This window comes from Rattus norvegicus, chromosome 2 (assembly GCF_036323735.1).
Source record: "Rattus norvegicus strain BN/NHsdMcwi chromosome 2, GRCr8, whole genome shotgun sequence".
NCBI classification, from domain to species: domain Eukaryota; kingdom Metazoa; phylum Chordata; class Mammalia; order Rodentia; family Muridae; genus Rattus; species Rattus norvegicus.
In genome coordinates this window covers 37249223-37267132 of record NC_086020.1, presented here as the reverse complement: position 1 = coordinate 37267132, position 17910 = coordinate 37249223, and the positions used below count along the sequence as shown (strand labels likewise).

Here is a 17910-nt window from a genome sequence, read left to right as displayed (position 1 = left end):
GCTTTACAACCAAAAGTTGGCATTCACATCTAATTCTGCCAATTTTGAGATAGAAAATTTTCTTGCCACCTAAAAGTTTGTCCAACACCCACTATCAGTAATGTGTTGATTAATGTTGGTTTAGACAGATCTATGTTCTTGCCAGTGCCGTGAATCCAATGTCTGTTTTGACATAGATCCTTTAGTAATTAACTGGGTAAAGAAATCTTTACCCTATTTTTCTGAACATATACTTAATTTATCCTCATTTTAATTGAACATAGAACTCTAAAATGACATTACTCTTACCCTAGCATTTGAAAATAATATGATCATTTGTAATTCTAATGCTATATTTAATTGCTTTCAAGAATTTTAAGATTTATTTTAGTGCTGTTTCTTTGCTCTATCTGCTGTTCTTGTTTTTAAATCTACTTTGGATTCCTGCTCTGCGAATGTGTACTTTCTTTGATTTTGGTTCCTTTAACATCTGTCTCACCCTTCCCTATGCCTACTCAGCATACACTGGACCTTCTCCTACCTATCTGTACAAGCTTTCCTCTCTCTGGAGACAGTGACGGCTGGCTTCATGGTCAGTGTATGCTACTGCCATTTGTTTCTCACAGTCAGTCTGTCCTCAATGAATGAATTTTTGGTCTTTCACCATGCTATAGCTTTTGAGTTAGAGAAGCACAGTCAAGTATTTTTGTTTCTGTCACATATTTTGAGGTATTCATTCCTCCAGCTTTCAAGTCAATTTACTTGTTCTGTAGCAGGTAGTTGATAAAAACTTTTGCTTTGTGAGGTACAAACTAGTGCTCCAATTTCTTAAAGTAAGTTATTTTTCACCACAAAATATATTAGCTCAACTAAATCCCTGCCAGCATATCCTCCAGCATCCCAAACTCCTAGTCCTTTGCTATCTAACTCCTGCAGCTCATTGCACTTCCTTCCTACAGATATAGGTCTGCCAGGGCATTTGCAAGCAATAGAGATCACTTTAATAAAAACTCAGACTGGAGCCCATTGTCTACCTGTTTTTTAAAAAAATATTAACATGAAGCAGGCAGTAATATGGCTAGTGCCCATCCCACAGCCCTACTGCAATAACTTATCTTTAAAATTTAAATATTAATGGTATATATTTTCACTATTTCTTTACCTCTTCTCATGAATTCAATAGAATCTGGGTTTTTAGAAATGAAGCTACCAACCCACTTACTATGACCAATAAAGGAAGTCCTTGCTATAGAATTTTCAAGTTGTCTTTTAGTTCTTTATATGTCTCATGATTCCTCTATAATTATAAGAAGTTGGCCTGTTACCTTGAAATCATTATCAAAGATAATACACAACTGTCCACTTTGGGAGAAACTGTAACCTTCTAGTATTTTGAGTCACCGGTATTAATTGTGAAACAGTCTTGGTGTCAACATTATCCTATCAGTAGCATTATCAATATCTGTTTGCAACACCATCAATATCTGTTTGCAAAAAAGATGGTCAATGAGAGGAGCAAAGGCCTGAGAAGGCCAGGAAGAGCATAAGGGAAAGGAAATTGAAAACTCTAACCCTGAGTTAACCCTAGTTTAAGTCTAGGGATCTAAACAAAAAGGATAGGACATCTTCACTTAATCCTTGAAGAGACTAATCCCATTAAGTAGGTAATTAAAATGAAAGAGGTCCTAGTAAGGAATTAAACAAACACACGATTTAGAAACTGAAGTTAAATAACCACTAATTTGAATATATTTTTAAAAGAAAACTAAATAGTTATGAAAACATGAAGGAAAACCTGGAAGATCCACAGTTAATACAGAAGTACTGACCTTTAAACCTACTCTGGAACTAGGAATTGTCTTGGAATTTGGGGAAAAATAAAAACCACAGCAGGCTTGTAACAAATATATGTCAAGTAAACATAGATGTGTGGATCCCAGAGACAGTTAAAGTGCTAAAATATTTTATTGTCTTTTACTATATAAGTCCATATTAAAGCGACACTGTGCAGTTTACCTTAAATATCTACGATAAACAATTCTATTGCTCCTAATAAACCTGTCACATACTTAATGCATGAAATTTTAATAAGTAGTCTGTAGATCTTCTGCTTTTGAAGTTAGAGATTGCTGTGAGTTTTGAAAATGTTTTTGTAGAGAATACAAACAGCATTAGCTTTAAAACTGAGCACAAAGGGAACAAACACTAAACCCACACTGCTAGAACTCGTCTTCTGCAAACTTTTCTCTTATGTATTTCTCAATGTGTTTTCCATTATTTCAGTAACATTATCTTCCAATTTCTCTGCATCTATTTTTAAAAAGTGTTCAGAGCACAAAACACTAAAAATACTAATAAAATATGAACAATTCTTAATGATAAAGCAATAATGACTTAAATCTTAGTTTGTAGCGATAATAAACAAAAAGGGTAAGGTATGAAAGCATTACAAACTATAGCCTGTACACAGTAAGAACATGTGGCTGAGGACAACAAACCCTTTGGATACAGAACACAGAGCTATCAAGCTGAAACTGAGCCGGAAGCTTCCTTCTAGCTGGCACTCACAGCGCAGGTAAATGCTACACAAGCTATAGAGGTGGTGGGTACAAAAGTCATCCATAACCATGTAAAGCCATAGCCCTGGATAAGAACCTGGTGTGCTAGGGGTTGGGGATTTAGCTCACTGGTAGAGCGCTTGCCTTGCAAGCGCAAGGCCCTGGGTTCGGTCCCCCGCTCCGAAAAAAAAACAAAAAACAAAAACAAAAAAAAGAACCTGGTGTGCTAACAACAGTAATTTTCCAGGCAAGATAAGCTCCCATTGTGACAGGACATAATTTTTTGGAGGGGAAACAGCCGCTTCTTGATTGAATCTAAGTCCCACTCTATGGGAGAAATGCATAGCTACAAGAATGTTGTAACAAGCCCTACAATGATACAGGAACTGTTCTGAACGCAAGTTATACAGATTCCAGTAGGGAAGGGAGCAGTAAACAAAATGAAAATAAATATTATCTTAGAAAGTAGGAAATACTAATGACGAACAGGGAAAAACTATAGGACTTAAAGATGTGAATGCATAAACATGAATAAGTTACGTAAGGGTTGTTTACAAAGGCCTCACTTAACTAAAAGCAATCAAATAAGCAAAGCACTTATAAAATAATAATAATTCCACAATAGTGACACAATATGACCCAGAATTACTGGAAGACATTTTTGTATAATGATCCCTGTTTCTAGGGAAGTTCCCTTTGCATAGAGTTAAAGAAGAACTTGAGTCACTACGTGGCTCAGAATCTTCCCATGCTCTCAAAACACAGAAGGTTCATCTCCTCCTGCTTGTGTTGCAGCTCTTCAGGAATAGAGCCACAAATGACAGATAATCACAGAAGAAATGGGAACACTTATGGAATGTCTTCCAAGTGCCCAGAAAATGTAAGGAATATGGAATCTATTCACTTGCTCCCTGAGATTTAAAGAACAATTAAACTGTTGTTCACTGAAAAAGTTTTCTAAAAATGAATAAAATTTACTGATTTCAACTTGACATTATAGGTAATAGTAAATGATGAATAAATTTTTTAATTTAAAATACTCTGTTAAGTATTTCATGTTCCATTTTGAAACCATGCACTAGATAATGTAGAGGAAAATATCCAATTAACCAGTAGAACATCAATAGTTAGAGTTTAGACCATATTACTAAGGATTTATGAAATAGTTCCATATAAACAAGGACTATATTCACATAAAATAAAATTATTCACAAATTAAACCAAGCTAATATGCCTATAAAACCTGTGTGGCTTAAATCTACTTGCAGATGCATGATCATATCTTCACAATCATTAGTAAGTTATATACTAGGTATCATTGATCTATATATTAGATTATTAAATGTTATCTGGAAACTGTAGTTTTGAGATGATTTAAAGTGACAGAATGAAGAAATATGGAGCAAAGTCTGAAAAAGGCATCATCTAAAGCTCGCCCACATATATCACATAAGCCTATATGTAAATTCCCTTCTATGTTTAAACATTATTGTTATAATATGCTTTGTGCCAGTTTAGTTTCATGATATTTTCTATTTAAAAAAGACTGTTGAAAATGAAAGGAAAGTTGTGAAGTGCAAGAAAATTGGTGTGAGATTCTACAGAGCTTTATAAAAGTTTGATCCTCTGAATGAGGGGGAAAAAAAAAGAACCATTTGTGGAGACAACTGTTCTGTTGTTTTAATTACAATGTCCTTCTTGCAGATGATAGGATAATATATTTAAGACCCTAAAAATTCCACTAGAGAGCTCCTAAACCTGATAAACGACTTCAGAAAAGTGGCTGGATATAAAATTAGCTCAAATGAATCAGAGCCTTCCTCTACTCAATGGATAAACAGGCTGAGAAAGAAATTAGGGAAACAACACCCTTCACAATAGTCACAAATAATATAAAATACCTTGGGGTGATTCTAACCAAGCAAGTGAAAGATCTGTATAAGAACTTCAAGTCTCTGAAGAAAGAAATTGAAGATCTGAGAAAATGGAAAGACATATTCCCATGCTCATGGATTGGCAGGATTAATATAGTAAAAATGTCCATCTTGCTGAAAGCAATCTACAGATTCAATGCAGTCACCATCAAAATTTCCACTCAAGTGCTCGCTTCGGCAGCACATATACTAAAATTGGAACGATACAGAGAAGATTAGCATGGCCCCTGCGCAAGGATGACACGCAAATTCGTGAAGCGTTCCATATTTTTTCGACAAATGGGATCTCATAAAACTGCAAAGCTTCTGTAAGGCAAAGGACACTGTGGTTAGGAGAAAACGGCAACCAACAGATTGGGAAAAGATCTTTACCAATCCTACAACAGATAGAGGCCTTATATCCAAAATATACAAAGAACTCAAGAAGTTAGACCGCAGGGAGACAAATAACCCTATTAAAAAAATGGGGTTCAGAGCTAAACAAAGAATTCACAGCTGAGGAATGCCGAATGGCTGAGAAACACCTAAAGAAACGTTCAACATCTTTAGTCATAAGGGAAATGCAAATCAAAACAACCCTGAGATTTCACCTCACACCAGTGAGAATGGCTAAGATCAAAAACTCAGGTGACAGCAGATGCTGGCGAGGATGCGGAGAAAGAGGAACACTCCTCCATTGTTGGTGGGATTGCAGACTGGTACAACCATTCTGGAAATCAGTCTGGAGGTTCCTCAGAAAATTGGACATTGAACTGCCTGAGGATCCAGCTATACCTCTCTTGGGCATATACCCAAAAGATGCCTCAACATATAAAAGAGACACGTGCTCCACTATGTTCATCGCAGCCTTATTTATAATAGCCAGAAACTGGAAAGAACCCAGATGCCCTTCAACAGAGGAATGGATACAGAAAATGTGGTACATCTACACAATGGAATATTACTCAGCTATCAAAAACAACGACTTCATGAAATTCGTAGGCAAATGGTTGGAACTGGAAAATATCATCCTGAGTGAGCTAACCCAATCACAGAAAGACATACATGGTGTGCACTCATTGATAAGTGGCTATTAGCCCAAATGCTTGAATTACCCTAGATCCCTAGAACAAACGAAACTCAAGACGGATGATCAAAATGTGAATGCTTCACTCCTTCTTTAAATGAGGAAAAAGAATACCCTTGGCAGGGAAGGGAGAGGCAAAGATTAAAACAGAGACTGAAGGAACACCCATTCAGAGCCTGCCCCACATGTGGCCCATACATATACAGCCACCCAATTAGACAAGATGGATGAAGCAAAGAAGTGCAGACCGACAGGAGCCGGATGTAGATCGCTCCTGAGAGACACAGCCAGAATACAGCAAATACAGAGGCGAATGCCAGCAGCAAACCACTGAACTGAGAATAGGTCCCCCGTTGAAGGAATCAGAGAAAGAACTGGAAGAGCTTGAAGGGGCTCGAGGCCCCATATGTACAACAATGCCAAGCAACCAGAGCTTCCAGGGACTAAGCCACTACCCAAAGACTATACATGGACTGACCCTGGACTCTGACCTCATAGGTAGCAATGAATATCCTAGTAAGAGCACCAGTGGAAGGGGAAGCCCTGGGTTCTGCTAAGACTGAACCCCCAGTGAACTAGACTATGGGGGGGAGGGCGGCAATGGGGGGAGGGTTGGGAGGGGAACACCCATAAGGAAGGGGAGGGGGGAGGGGGATGTTTGCCCGGAAACCGGGAAAGGGAATAACACTCGAAATGTATATAAGAAATACTCAAGTTAATAAAAAAAAAATTTAAAAATTAAAAAAAAACTGCCACTCAATTATTCAGAGAGTTAGAAAGAGCGATTTGCAAATTCATTTGGAAAATGAATAACAACAAACAAACAAAAAACCCAAAAAAACAGGAAAGTAAAAACTATCTTCAACAATAAAAGAACTTCTAGGGAACTCACTATCCCTGACCTCAAGCAGTATTACATCACAATAGTGATTTAAAAAAAACCCAACTGTATAATATTGGTACAGAGACAATCAGGTAGATCAATGGAATAGAACTGAAGACCCAGAAATGAACCCACACACCTATGGTCACTTGATCTTTGACAAAGAAGGAGCTAAAACCATCCAGTGTGGAAAAAAGACAGCATTTTCAACAAATGGTGCTGGTTCAATTGGCAGTCAGCATGTAAAAGAATGCAAATTGACCCATTCTTATCTCGTACAAAAGTCAAATCCAAATGGATCAATGACCTCCACATAAAACTGGATATGATGGATGAATCTGATAGAAGAGAAATTGGGCAAGAGCTTCGAACACAAGGGCACAGAGGAAAATTTCCTGAACAGAACACCAGTGGCTTATGCTCTAAGATCAAAAATCAATAAATGGAACCTCATAAAATTGAAAACCTTCTGTAAGGCAAAGGACACTGTCAATAGGATAAAACGGCAACCAACATTGGGAAAAGATCTTTACCAATCCTACATCTGATAAAAGGCTAATATCCAATATATACAAAGAACTCAAGAAGTTAGACTCCAGAGAATCAAATAATCCTATTAAAAATTGGGGCACAGAGCTAAACAATTCTCAAATTAGGAATATCGAATGGCTGAGAAGCATCTAAAGAAGTGTTCAACATCTTTAGTCATCAGGGAAATGCAAATCAAAACGACCCTGAGATTCCACCTCACACCAGTCAGAATAGCCAAGATCAAAAACTCAGGTGACAACAGATGCTGGCGAGGATATGGAGAAAGAGGAACACTCTTCCATTGTTGGTGGGATTATAAACTGGTACAACCACTCTAGAAATCAGTCTGGAGGTTCCTCAGAAAATTGGACAGAGTACTACCTGAGGACTTAGCTATACCACTCCGGGGCATATATCCAAAAGATCCTCCAACATCTAACAAGGACACATGGTCCACTATGTTCCTTATTTATAATAGCCAGAAGATGGAAACAACCCAGATTTCCTTCAACAGAGGAATGGATATAGAAAATGTGGTATTTACTCACCGATAAGTGGATATTAGCCCAAAAGTTCAGAATACCCAAGATACAATTCACAGACCATATGAAACTCAAGAAGAAGGAAGATCAAAATGTGGATGCTTCAGTCCTTCTTAGTAGGGAGATCAAAATACTCACAGGAGGAAATACAGAGACAAAATTTGGAGCAGAGACTGAGGGAAAGGCCATCCAGAGACTGTCCCACCTGGGGATCCAGCCCATCTACTGCCACCAAACCCAGTCACTATTGCTGATGCCAAGAAGCACAAGCTGACAGGAGCCTGATATAGCTGTCTTCTGAGAGAGCATGACAAATATAGAGGTGAATGCTTGCAGCCAACCACTGAACTGAGAACGCAGTCCCCATTGAAGGAGTTAGAGAAAGGATTGAAGGAGCTAAAGGGGTTTGTAACCCCATAAGAACAATACCAACCAACCAGAACTCCCAGGGACTAAACCATCGTCCAATAGTACACATGGATAGACCCATGGCTCCAGTTCCATATGTAGCAGAGGATGGACTTGTTGAGCACCAATGGGAGGAGAAGACCTTGGTACTGACAAGGCCCCAGTGTAAGGGAATGCAGGGCAGGGAGGGTGGAGGGAATGGAAGAGTGGGTGGAGGAACCACCCTCATGGAGGCATGGGGTAAAGGGATGGCCTAGGGGGTTTCCAGAGGAGAAACCAGGAAAGGGGATATTTGAAATGTAGATAAAGAAAATATCCAATAAAATTTTTTTAAAAGTACCTAAGGCATCCTTAGAGTGAGAGTTGGCAGATGTATGAAGAAAATAAAGTAAAGATCTAGCTTTACAAGCTGCATTTCTATACTTGTATCTCATCTCAAAGAGAGACACACACTTTACAGACAATAAACCACTAGGGAGGTCAGAGAACCCCTTGCAGAGTTATCTCTTTCAATCATACAGGTCCAAGATTAAACACAGGCCCTCTGGTTTTGTGGTAACTGTCTTTACTCACTGAATCAATCATTTAGCTGGCCTCTAACTTTTTTTAATAAAAGAAAACATAGCTGAGAATGCTATTTACTTAGAAGAACATCTTTTTAATCTATGCTCTCAGTTTAAACCCAGTACCACAGAAACTGGGTATAACACATGCCTTTAATCCCAGTAACGCTGTGCAGTAAATGCAGTAAAACATGAGATGCTCTGGATGGTGGTGGTAAGAAATGTCATCAAAGACTTTACAATTTCAATTTCAGACATCTGAGGATGTATGTCCCTAAACAGTAATTTTAGAGATGACCTCTCTCCCAAAAGACAGGGCTAAAATGAAGAGTTTGAAAATTTTACTGACCAGGAATGAGACATTACCTGAAGAAAACTAAACAAGTATTCTCCTAAACAAGCCTGTCTAAAAGAAATGAAGGGACAAAAATGGAGAAGAGACTGAGGAAAAGGCAGTACAGTGACTGTCCAAATGGGGATCCACTTCATGGGGGGACACCAAGGTTTGACACTATTACTGATGCTATGATGTCCTAACAAACTGAAGCCTAGCATGGCTCTTCTCTGAGAGGCCCAACAAGCAGCTGACTGAGACAGACACAGATACTTAGACCCAACCATAAGACAGAAGGTGGGGACCCCTATGGTTGAATTAGGGGAGAACGGAAGAAGCAGAAGAGGGTGACCCCATAGGAAGATGAGCATTGTGAACTAATCCTGACCCCTGGCAGCACCCTGACACTAAGCCACCAACCAGGCAGCATACACGGGCTGGTCTGAGGCCCCTGACACATATATATCAGAAGACTGCCTGTTCTGGCTGCAATGGGAGAGACTTGAGAGCCCAGGCCTGGTGCTGGTGAGCATCCTCTCTGAGACGGGGGAGGAGTAATGGGATGATGAACTGTGGGAGTGGGACTGGGAGGGAAGACAAATTCTGGATTGTAAATAAATTTTTTAAAAAATTTAAAAAGGATGAGGAATAATAAAAAAGAAAAAAAGAAACATCTACAACCCTTATATTATTAACAGAATGACTCTACCTAGATACTGCAGACATGACAGACTCAAACCTTTACATGTTTTTAATCTTGGAGTGCACGAGTTACACACGTGTACTTTTACTTTCCCCATGTATAAAATACTACAGAGTCATTATAAATTTTATCAATGCAGTCTGAAGAAACAGGCACTACATATCAGTTAACTATCATTGCACATCACTTAGAGATTACATTATGCAAATATTTTAATCTACATATTGTACTGTGATATTCTGTTCTTTGTATTTAAAACTATTTTACATTTTATCCTGGTGGAAGGTATGGAAAGTTTGGAAACAAAGAGATATTATGGAGTGAGAACTGTGGAAAACTGTGAACCAAATGAAATACCCACTGTGGTCAGCATGAACATAACCGAATGCACACACAAGACTTCTCTGAAGCCATGGAGCTGGGTATTCGTGAGCTCTCAACTACTACATGAAGGCAAAAGAGACAGGAGGAAGCCTACCACTCAGCAGTTACAGGTCATTGTAAGTATTTAAAATCTTCCCCAAGTCATGACAGGAATCATTTCAAGACAACGCTTCTCCTGGTCACATGCCAGTGTGCTCAGGGCTCACCTTACCATGCCACTCAGGTTTATATTTCCCTTTAGCTAATTCATGGAAATCACCTTGCTTCCCTGACTGAGTTGATTTCCAGAGCACTATTCAGAATTGTTAAAAACATTAGGGAGAGGTAAGATAAGAAGCAGTGTAAACAGGGTATAATTATGTGAACCTAATTCCTTAGATACAAGTACTACAGCTGGAAGGGATTTTAAAAACTCCATCAGAGATCAAGAACCCTAACTGGATATTTAGAGTAGAATATAAAAAGAACGTAAGAATTTCATAGAGTACATGTATCTAGTAAAACCAGCATTTTGCTGCAAACAAGAAAAAAGGGTTCATGAGAAAATATAAATGCTGTAATGCTAATGTCTTCATGCTTTCTGATTTTATTTCTGTTACAGAAATGTGCATGAGCATAACACAGAAAGAATAAAAGAGCAGAAAATAGTTTCAAAATTAGTACTTGTCTCATCTCTATCAGTCTGGAATGAGTAAGATTTCCAGATTAAGAAGAATCAATTCTACTTTAAATGATTTGTTCATCAAAGAAAGCTTATCAAATTCCATAAATGTAATAATAATAATGGCAATAATAATCTACAATAGAAGCTTACATGTGGAGTTCCAACATAGTTTCCAAAATAAAAGCTAACATGTGGACTCCCTTGCTGACAGAAAGGGGACCCACTATGAGGGAGGGTGCAAAGCATCTCTAATCTCATTAGATCTTTGAGTACTTGTAGTGACTGTGATTAATATTTGAGTGACTTTATTTTACAAAAAAGCAATTTGAGATTAAAAGAAACTAGATCCACTCAAAACTAAAACTTTATAAACAAAGTGGAAAAGTCAAAGTTTTACATGGTGCTCAACATGCATACAATACATACATACATACATACATACAGTAATTACATACAATCTTGGAAACATTGCCGAAGTCTACAAGAATAACAATATATTTGTCACCCAAGAGATTTTTTTAATTGCCTTTTATTGTTCCATGCACAAGAGGAATAACTGGTAATGTACAGTGTGTATGTAGTCTAATAATAGCTATGGTAAAATGTAATTATTTGTATCGTTATCCTTTTTTATGAACTCAGACTATCTACATGTACCACAATAAGAACTAAGCCTTGAGATTTGATTTTTAAGCCTAAATATTTTTTGGCACACAGATTGATATTTTAGAATTCTATTTTTCACTACACACATTCCTATATTAGATACCAAAATATTTAAAAAGTTATAAAAAGAACTTAAGTGTTTCTAATATGGTACTGTGAGTTTTTAAAGCAAACACTAAGAGAACAATCATGCTGCCTACAATTTCTTCCTGTGGCTATGTCCTGTTTTTTCATTTTTGGGCTAATGTCATCTTGTTCCTTCTTGGTTATTATATTGAGAATTGGGCACTGGGTGAGGCAACCTGAAATGACTCAGTTCTTGCTAGAGTGAATTTAGGTAAAGGCAAGAAGCCAGTAAAAAATGCCCTTTAGCACAGTTATAAGGATGCCAGGAAAAGGAAGTAGAGAGGTTTCTTAAAAGTAAAATATTTTAAAAGACAAAGTAAAATTGACAACATGAGCTCAAGATTTAAAAAATAAATAAAAGAATAATTTTCCAAAATTCTGTCTGCCTCCTTAACAAAATATTGTGAATCATGTTAATTTGGTGTTATTCAAATATTTAAAAGTAGAAATTATAATATGATTTCAGAAAAATCAGTGTCAAAAGCATTATGGAAATTAACAGTGCATCAAAGGCAAACAGTTCATCATCATTCCACCTGAACACGTGTTAGAAGAGAACACTTATTGGCTGAACATAGGATTAAGACCGCTTACCCCATATTTGCATTGGCGGGACGTTGCTCCGTACTGGAAACGGCACTGTTCGTCAGCATCATACACCTGACCTGGGGCCACAGCTGGGTAAAGAAAGTCACGCTTTGGAGGCTCATTATCAAGGCAAGTACCACGGCCTGAACTGTTCAACATAAAGCATCGAAGGAAATTAGGTACTCTGTAGACTATTTCATGCGCAATTATGAACCCATGTGTTGAGATCTTTGTTTTAATAACGATGCATGAAAAACAGCACACATTCTACAAATAATCATATAGCAAAATAGAGTCATTTCACTGACATCTGAAGGAGAGCCCCAAATTCCTTTTCTCCAGCTCCACAACACAATGGAAGCGTCTCAGACACCAACCTGAAAATGTCATGCTGGCCTTTAAACTAGCTCGAAAGGAACCAAAACAGAATTTCACATTGCTCTAAGTTTCTTGTTTGTTTTCTCTGAAAATATAACCACATCTGGTAGTAGAATTAAAAACATGAATTGTGGAAAATTAAACAAAAATAATTGTAGTTATAATCATAAAGACTTAATTTATATACTTCGCCCCTAGATAGAACACAGGTGCTACCGTAAGACATGTCACTAGTTCGTGGGTTAAATGACAGCTAAGGTTCAAAGCTCTCACTCACAAACACTAGACATGTTTAGTCTTTCAGAGATTTCATATTTCATTCAGGATCATCAAAAGTAGAATAAGGGAATGGTCTTCTTTGCACATAACTTCTGCCTTACAAAGTATGCCTTCACTACAACATAGTATTTTAATTCAGTGGAACAAATAACATAAAGGTTGCCAAAAGCCAGACAGAGTACCTTAGTTTAAAGAGCTTTGCTAAATATAATTGTTCATTTTTACTTATTCAGTGTGCATAAAACAGGACAGATGCTTTTTGACTTTCATTTCCCATGTGAGTTAGAATGTTTAAAGAATTCCTATGCCAACACTTAACATTTTTTCCAACATTCCTGTCCATTGTGCCAGCACTTTTGCTTTTTTCCCCAAATCTTTTCCATCCACTTTGCCAAAGGAAAATAACTTCACAAGTTGAAGTTCCTCAACTGTTATTTAGGACAGCACAAAATTTCATTTACAAATAGGGAAGAGTCATACAAAACAATGAGTTTTAAATTCATCTGAAAGTTTTTATACTCCTAAAGTGTAAAAGTTAACTTGTTATATTAACAGTATATTTTCACAGCAGCAAATTAGTATCTTTAAAACCTGAAACCTACTCCTCTGAAGGGGACTCAGACCTAAAGGATACAAGATTGTCTTCTGTGCTTTATGCTCTCTGTGTAGTTTTAAAGAGAATCCTGAAGAGACAGTAATACTGCACTGACACAGACAGGCCTGTCAGAGAGCACTGCTCAAGGATTGTTCTACCCAGTACTTGCTCCTTTCTGTCTTAAGTTTAGAAACCGTCACGTACCTCAGCAAGCACATTTATTGTTAGATGAATTTTAAAAATAGCACCTTTGATATTAAGACATATAAACTTTAGTCAAGTAAGACCCAATTAGGAATTTCAAAAATATATTAAAGTTAATGACAAGGGGGGGTCATTTTTGATAGTACATTAATAAAAAATGACTTAATAATAGAGAATATTTATGGAAAGACTGAATTAGAAAATTAATTTTTCCAAAATATAAGTTCCATCTTGATTTACAATAAAATTATAAATATATTTATGAAGACAATTGAGTATATAATAAAAATAAGTAAATACTGCTTTAAGTCAACAGAAAAATATATTCTGAATAATTTACATAAACACCATGAGGTTATTAATATTTATCAATAGCACAACAAAAAAATATATGACATAATAACCTATCTGAAGCCAGGACAGAACCCAATACAAATATTATATAAAGTGACTTTTAGAAATACAGAAAAGTAAACTAAAAATTTCAGAAGTAGAAATATATGAACCTCAGAAGAGAACTTAAAGGTAGATACATAAAGGAAGTAACTCCTTCCTGATGGTAAAACTGGCTTAATTTAGGAAGAAGCAAAAATAATTACTTCATTTAATGTTCTTGATTCAAGGTATGATGATATTTTAGCCAATGTTCATATGCTTTTTAAAAAATTAGATCAGGTGTGCCCTGCCAGGGCCTTCAGAGCCAACGGTGGCAAGTATAACTGGGAGGGACCTAAGGCCAAAACTGCTGAGAGAGCTGGTCCCCAAAGCGTATTCCTGTGTCAGTTCTCTGGAAGCAGCTATTTCTTTTGTATTAATAGCTAATTAAATAGCTAGACAAGACCAGTTCTCTGGGCTGAGTACATGTTACAGAAGATTAAAACCTGCCATGAAATAAAATACAAAAGAAAAGTGTATGTATATTTTTAAATGAGCCTGTGTTTAGGAACACCATATCAACAAAGGCCTTTTGAAATGGCTCCATCTGTGCACAGCAGCAAGGCCTATCAGGCAAGTGACCCGAAGAAGAGCATGTATCTGTGCAGATGATTTAACTGTTCTCCACCTCAAATGCTCTCTCTGTGTTTATACACAGCACTGTTCTCCTAACATACATACCTGTAACACAGCCAACTTTGATGAGTGCATTTGAGGAATGGGACAATTTTGACAATATAATTCTTTTTTTTTTCATGATTTCTGAATAAGTTTATTCCATGTCATACAACTTTATATGGCGACAGACTTGACCAAGTAAGTCAGAACCCTTTGTGAATTGGGTTTTTGTCCCCCACTCTCTGTTTTTTTTTTTTTTATTAACTTGAGTATTTCTTATATACATTTCGAGTGTTATTCCCTTTCCCGGTTTCTGGGCAAACATCCCCGTCCCCCCTCCCCTTCCTTATGGGTGTTCCCCTCCCAACCCTCCCCCCATTGCCGCCCTCCCCCCAACGGTCTAGTTCACTGGGGGTTCAGTCTTAGCAGGACCCAGGGCTTCCCCTTCCACTGGTGCTCTTACTAGGATATTCATTGCTACCTATGAGGTCAGTCCATGTATAGTCTTTGGGTAGTGGCTTAGTCCCTGGAAGCTCTGGTTGCTTGGCATTGTTGTACATATGGGGTCTCGAGCCCCTTCAAGCTCTTCCAGTTCTTTCTCTGATTCCTTCAACGGGGGTTCTATTCTCAGTTCAGTGGTTTGCTGCTGGCATTCGCCTCTGTATTTGCTGTATTCTGGCTGTGTCTCTCAGGAGCGATCTACATCTGGCTCCTGTCGGTCTGCACTTCTTTGCTTCATCCATCTTGTCTAATAGGGTGGCTGTATATGTATGGGCCACATGTGGGGCAGGCTCTGAATGGGTGTTCCTTCTGTGTTTGTTTTAATCTTTGCCTCTCTCTTCCCTGCCAAGGGTATTCTTGTTCCCCTTTTAGAGAAGGAGTGAAGCATTCACATTTTGATCATCCGTCTTGAGTTTCATTTGTTCTAGGCATCTAGGGTAATTCAAGCATTTGGGCTAATAGCCACTTATCAATGAGTGCATACCATGTGTGTCTTTCTGTGATTGGGTTAGCTCACTCAGAATGATATTTTCCAGTTCCAACCATTTGCCTACGAATTTCATAAAGTCGTTGTTTTTGATAGCTGAGTAATATTCCATTGTGTAGATGTACCACATTTTCTGTATCCATTCCTCTGTTGAAGGGCATCTGGGTTCTTTCCAGCTTCTGGCTATTATAAATAAGGCTGCTATGAACATACTGGAGCACGTGTCTTTTTTATATGTTGGGGCATCTTTTGGGTATATGCCCAAGAGAGGTATAGCTGGATCCTCAGGCAGTTCAATGTCCAATTTTCTGAGGAACCTCCAGACTGATTTCCAGAATGGTTGTACCAGTCTGCAATCCCACCAACAATGGAGGAGTGTTCCTCTTTCTCCACATCCTCGCCAGCATCTGCTGTCACCTGAGTTTTTGATCTTAGCCATTCTCACTGGTGTGAGGTGAAATCTCAGGGTTGTTTTGATTTGCATTTCCCTTATGACTAAAGATGTTGAACATTTCTTTAGGTGTTTCTCAGCCATTCGGCATTCCTCAGCTGTGAATTCTTTGTTTAGCTCTGAACCCCATTTTTAATAGGGTTATTTGTCTCCCTGCGGTCCAACTTCTTGAGTTCTTTGTATATTTTGGATATAAGGCCTCTATCTGTTGTAGGATTGGTAAAGACCTTTTCCCAATCTGTTGGTTGCCGATTTGTCCTAACCACAGTGTCCGTTGCCTTACAGAAGCTTTGCAGTTTTATGAGATCCCATTTGTTGATTCTTGATCTTAGAGTATAAGCCATTGGTGTTTTGTTCAGGAAATTTTTTCCAGTGCCCATGTGTTCCAAATGCTTCCCTAGTTTTTCTTCTATTAGTTTGAGTGTGTCTGGTTTGATGTGGAGGTCCCTGATCCACTTGGACTTAAGCTTTGTACAGGGTGATAAGCATGGATCGATCTGCATTCCATTGACCTCCAGTTGAACCAGCACCATTTGCTGAAAATGCTATCTTTTTTCCATTGGATGGTTTTGGCTCCTTTGTCAAAAATCAAGTGACCATAGGTGTGTGGGTTCATTTCTGGGTCTTCAATTCTATTCCATTGGTCTATCTGTCTGTCTCTGTACCAATACCATGCAGTTTTTATCACTATTGCTCTGTAATACTGCTTGAGTTCAGGGATAGTGATTCCCCCTGAAGTCCTTTTATTGTTGAGGATAGCTTTAGCTATCCTGGGTTTTTTGTTATTCCAGATGAATTTGCAAATTGTTCTGTCTAACTCTTTGAAGAATTGGATTGGTATTTTGATGGGGATTGCATTGAATCTGTAGATCGCTTTTGGTAAAATGGCCATTTTTACTATATTAATTCTGCCAATCCATGAGCATGGGAGATCTTTCCATCTTCTGAGGTCTTCTTCAATTTCTTTCCTCAGTGTCTTGAAGTTCTTATCGTACACATCTTTTACTTGCTTGGTTAAAGTCACACCGAGGTACTTTATATTATTTGGGTCTATTATGAAGGGTGTCGTTTCCCTAATTTCTTTCTCGGCTTGTTTCTCTTTTGTGTAGAGGAAGGCTACTGATTTATTTGAGTTAATTTTATACCCAGCCACTTTGCTGAAGTTGTTTATCAGCTTTAGTAGTTCTCTGGTGGAACTTTTGGGATCACTTAAATATACTATCATATCATCTGCAAATAGTGATATTTTGACTTCTTCTTTTCCGATGTGTATCCCCTTGACCTCCTTTTGTTGTCTGATTGCTCTGGCTAGAACTTCAAGAACTATATTGAATAAGTAGGGAGAGAGTGGGCAGCCTTGTCTAGTCCCTGATTTTAGTGGGATTGCTTCAAGTTTCTCTCCATTTAGTTTAATGTTAGCAACTGGTTTGCTGTATATGGCTTTTACTATGTTTAGGTATGGGCCTTGAATTCCTATTCTTTCCAGGACTTTTATCATGAAGGGGTGTTGAATTTTGTCAAATGCTTTCTCAGCATCTAATGAAATGATCATGTGGTTTTGTTCTTTCAGTTTGTTTATATAATGGATCATGTTGATGGTTTTCCGTATTTTAAACCATCCCTGCATGCCTGGGATGAAGCCTACTTGATCATGGTGGATGATTGTTTTGATGTGCTCTTGGATTCGGTTTGCCAGAATTTTATTGAGTATTTTTGCGTCGATATTCATAAGGGAAATTGGTCTGAAGTTGTCTTTCTTTGTTGTGTCTTTGTGTGGTTTAGGTATAAGAGTAATTGTGGCTTCATAGAAGGAATTCGGTAGTGCTCCATCTGTTTCAATTTTGTGGAATAGTTTGGATAATATTGGTATGAGGTCTTCTATGAAGGTCTGATAGAATTCTGCACTAAACCCGTCTGGACCTGGGCTCTTTTTGGTTGGGAGACCTTTAATGACTGCTTCTATTTCCTTAGGAGTTATGGGGTTTTTTAACTGGTTTATCTGTTCCTGATTTAACTTCGGTACCTGGTATCTG

At 37.8% G+C, this 17910-nt stretch overlaps 1 protein-coding gene and 1 non-coding gene across 14 annotated transcripts in view; one reads left to right on the top strand and one right to left on the bottom strand.

The window, feature by feature from the left end:
- Adamts6 (ADAM metallopeptidase with thrombospondin type 1 motif, 6) overlaps positions 1–17910 on the bottom strand; it is a 211818-nt gene that overhangs the window by 99945 nt on the left and 93963 nt on the right. For 12 of the 13 annotated variants that reach the window (XR_005500311.2, XM_039102547.2, XM_039102548.2 and 9 more), the window contains one exon: positions 11936–12077. Coding sequence is in view for 12 of the 13 variants with exons in the window: in XM_039102547.2 (XP_038958475.1) it covers positions 11936–12077 (142 nt within the window). In the remaining variant the exon portion in view is untranslated. Of the gene's footprint in view, positions 1–11935; positions 12078–17910 lie in introns of those variants that run through there. The other variant, XM_039102552.1, reaches the window with a different exon arrangement.
- LOC120101138 (U6 spliceosomal RNA) lies at positions 4637–4743 on the top strand. The gene has a single exon (XR_005501535.1). It is a non-coding gene; the product is annotated as a U6 spliceosomal RNA (small nuclear RNA).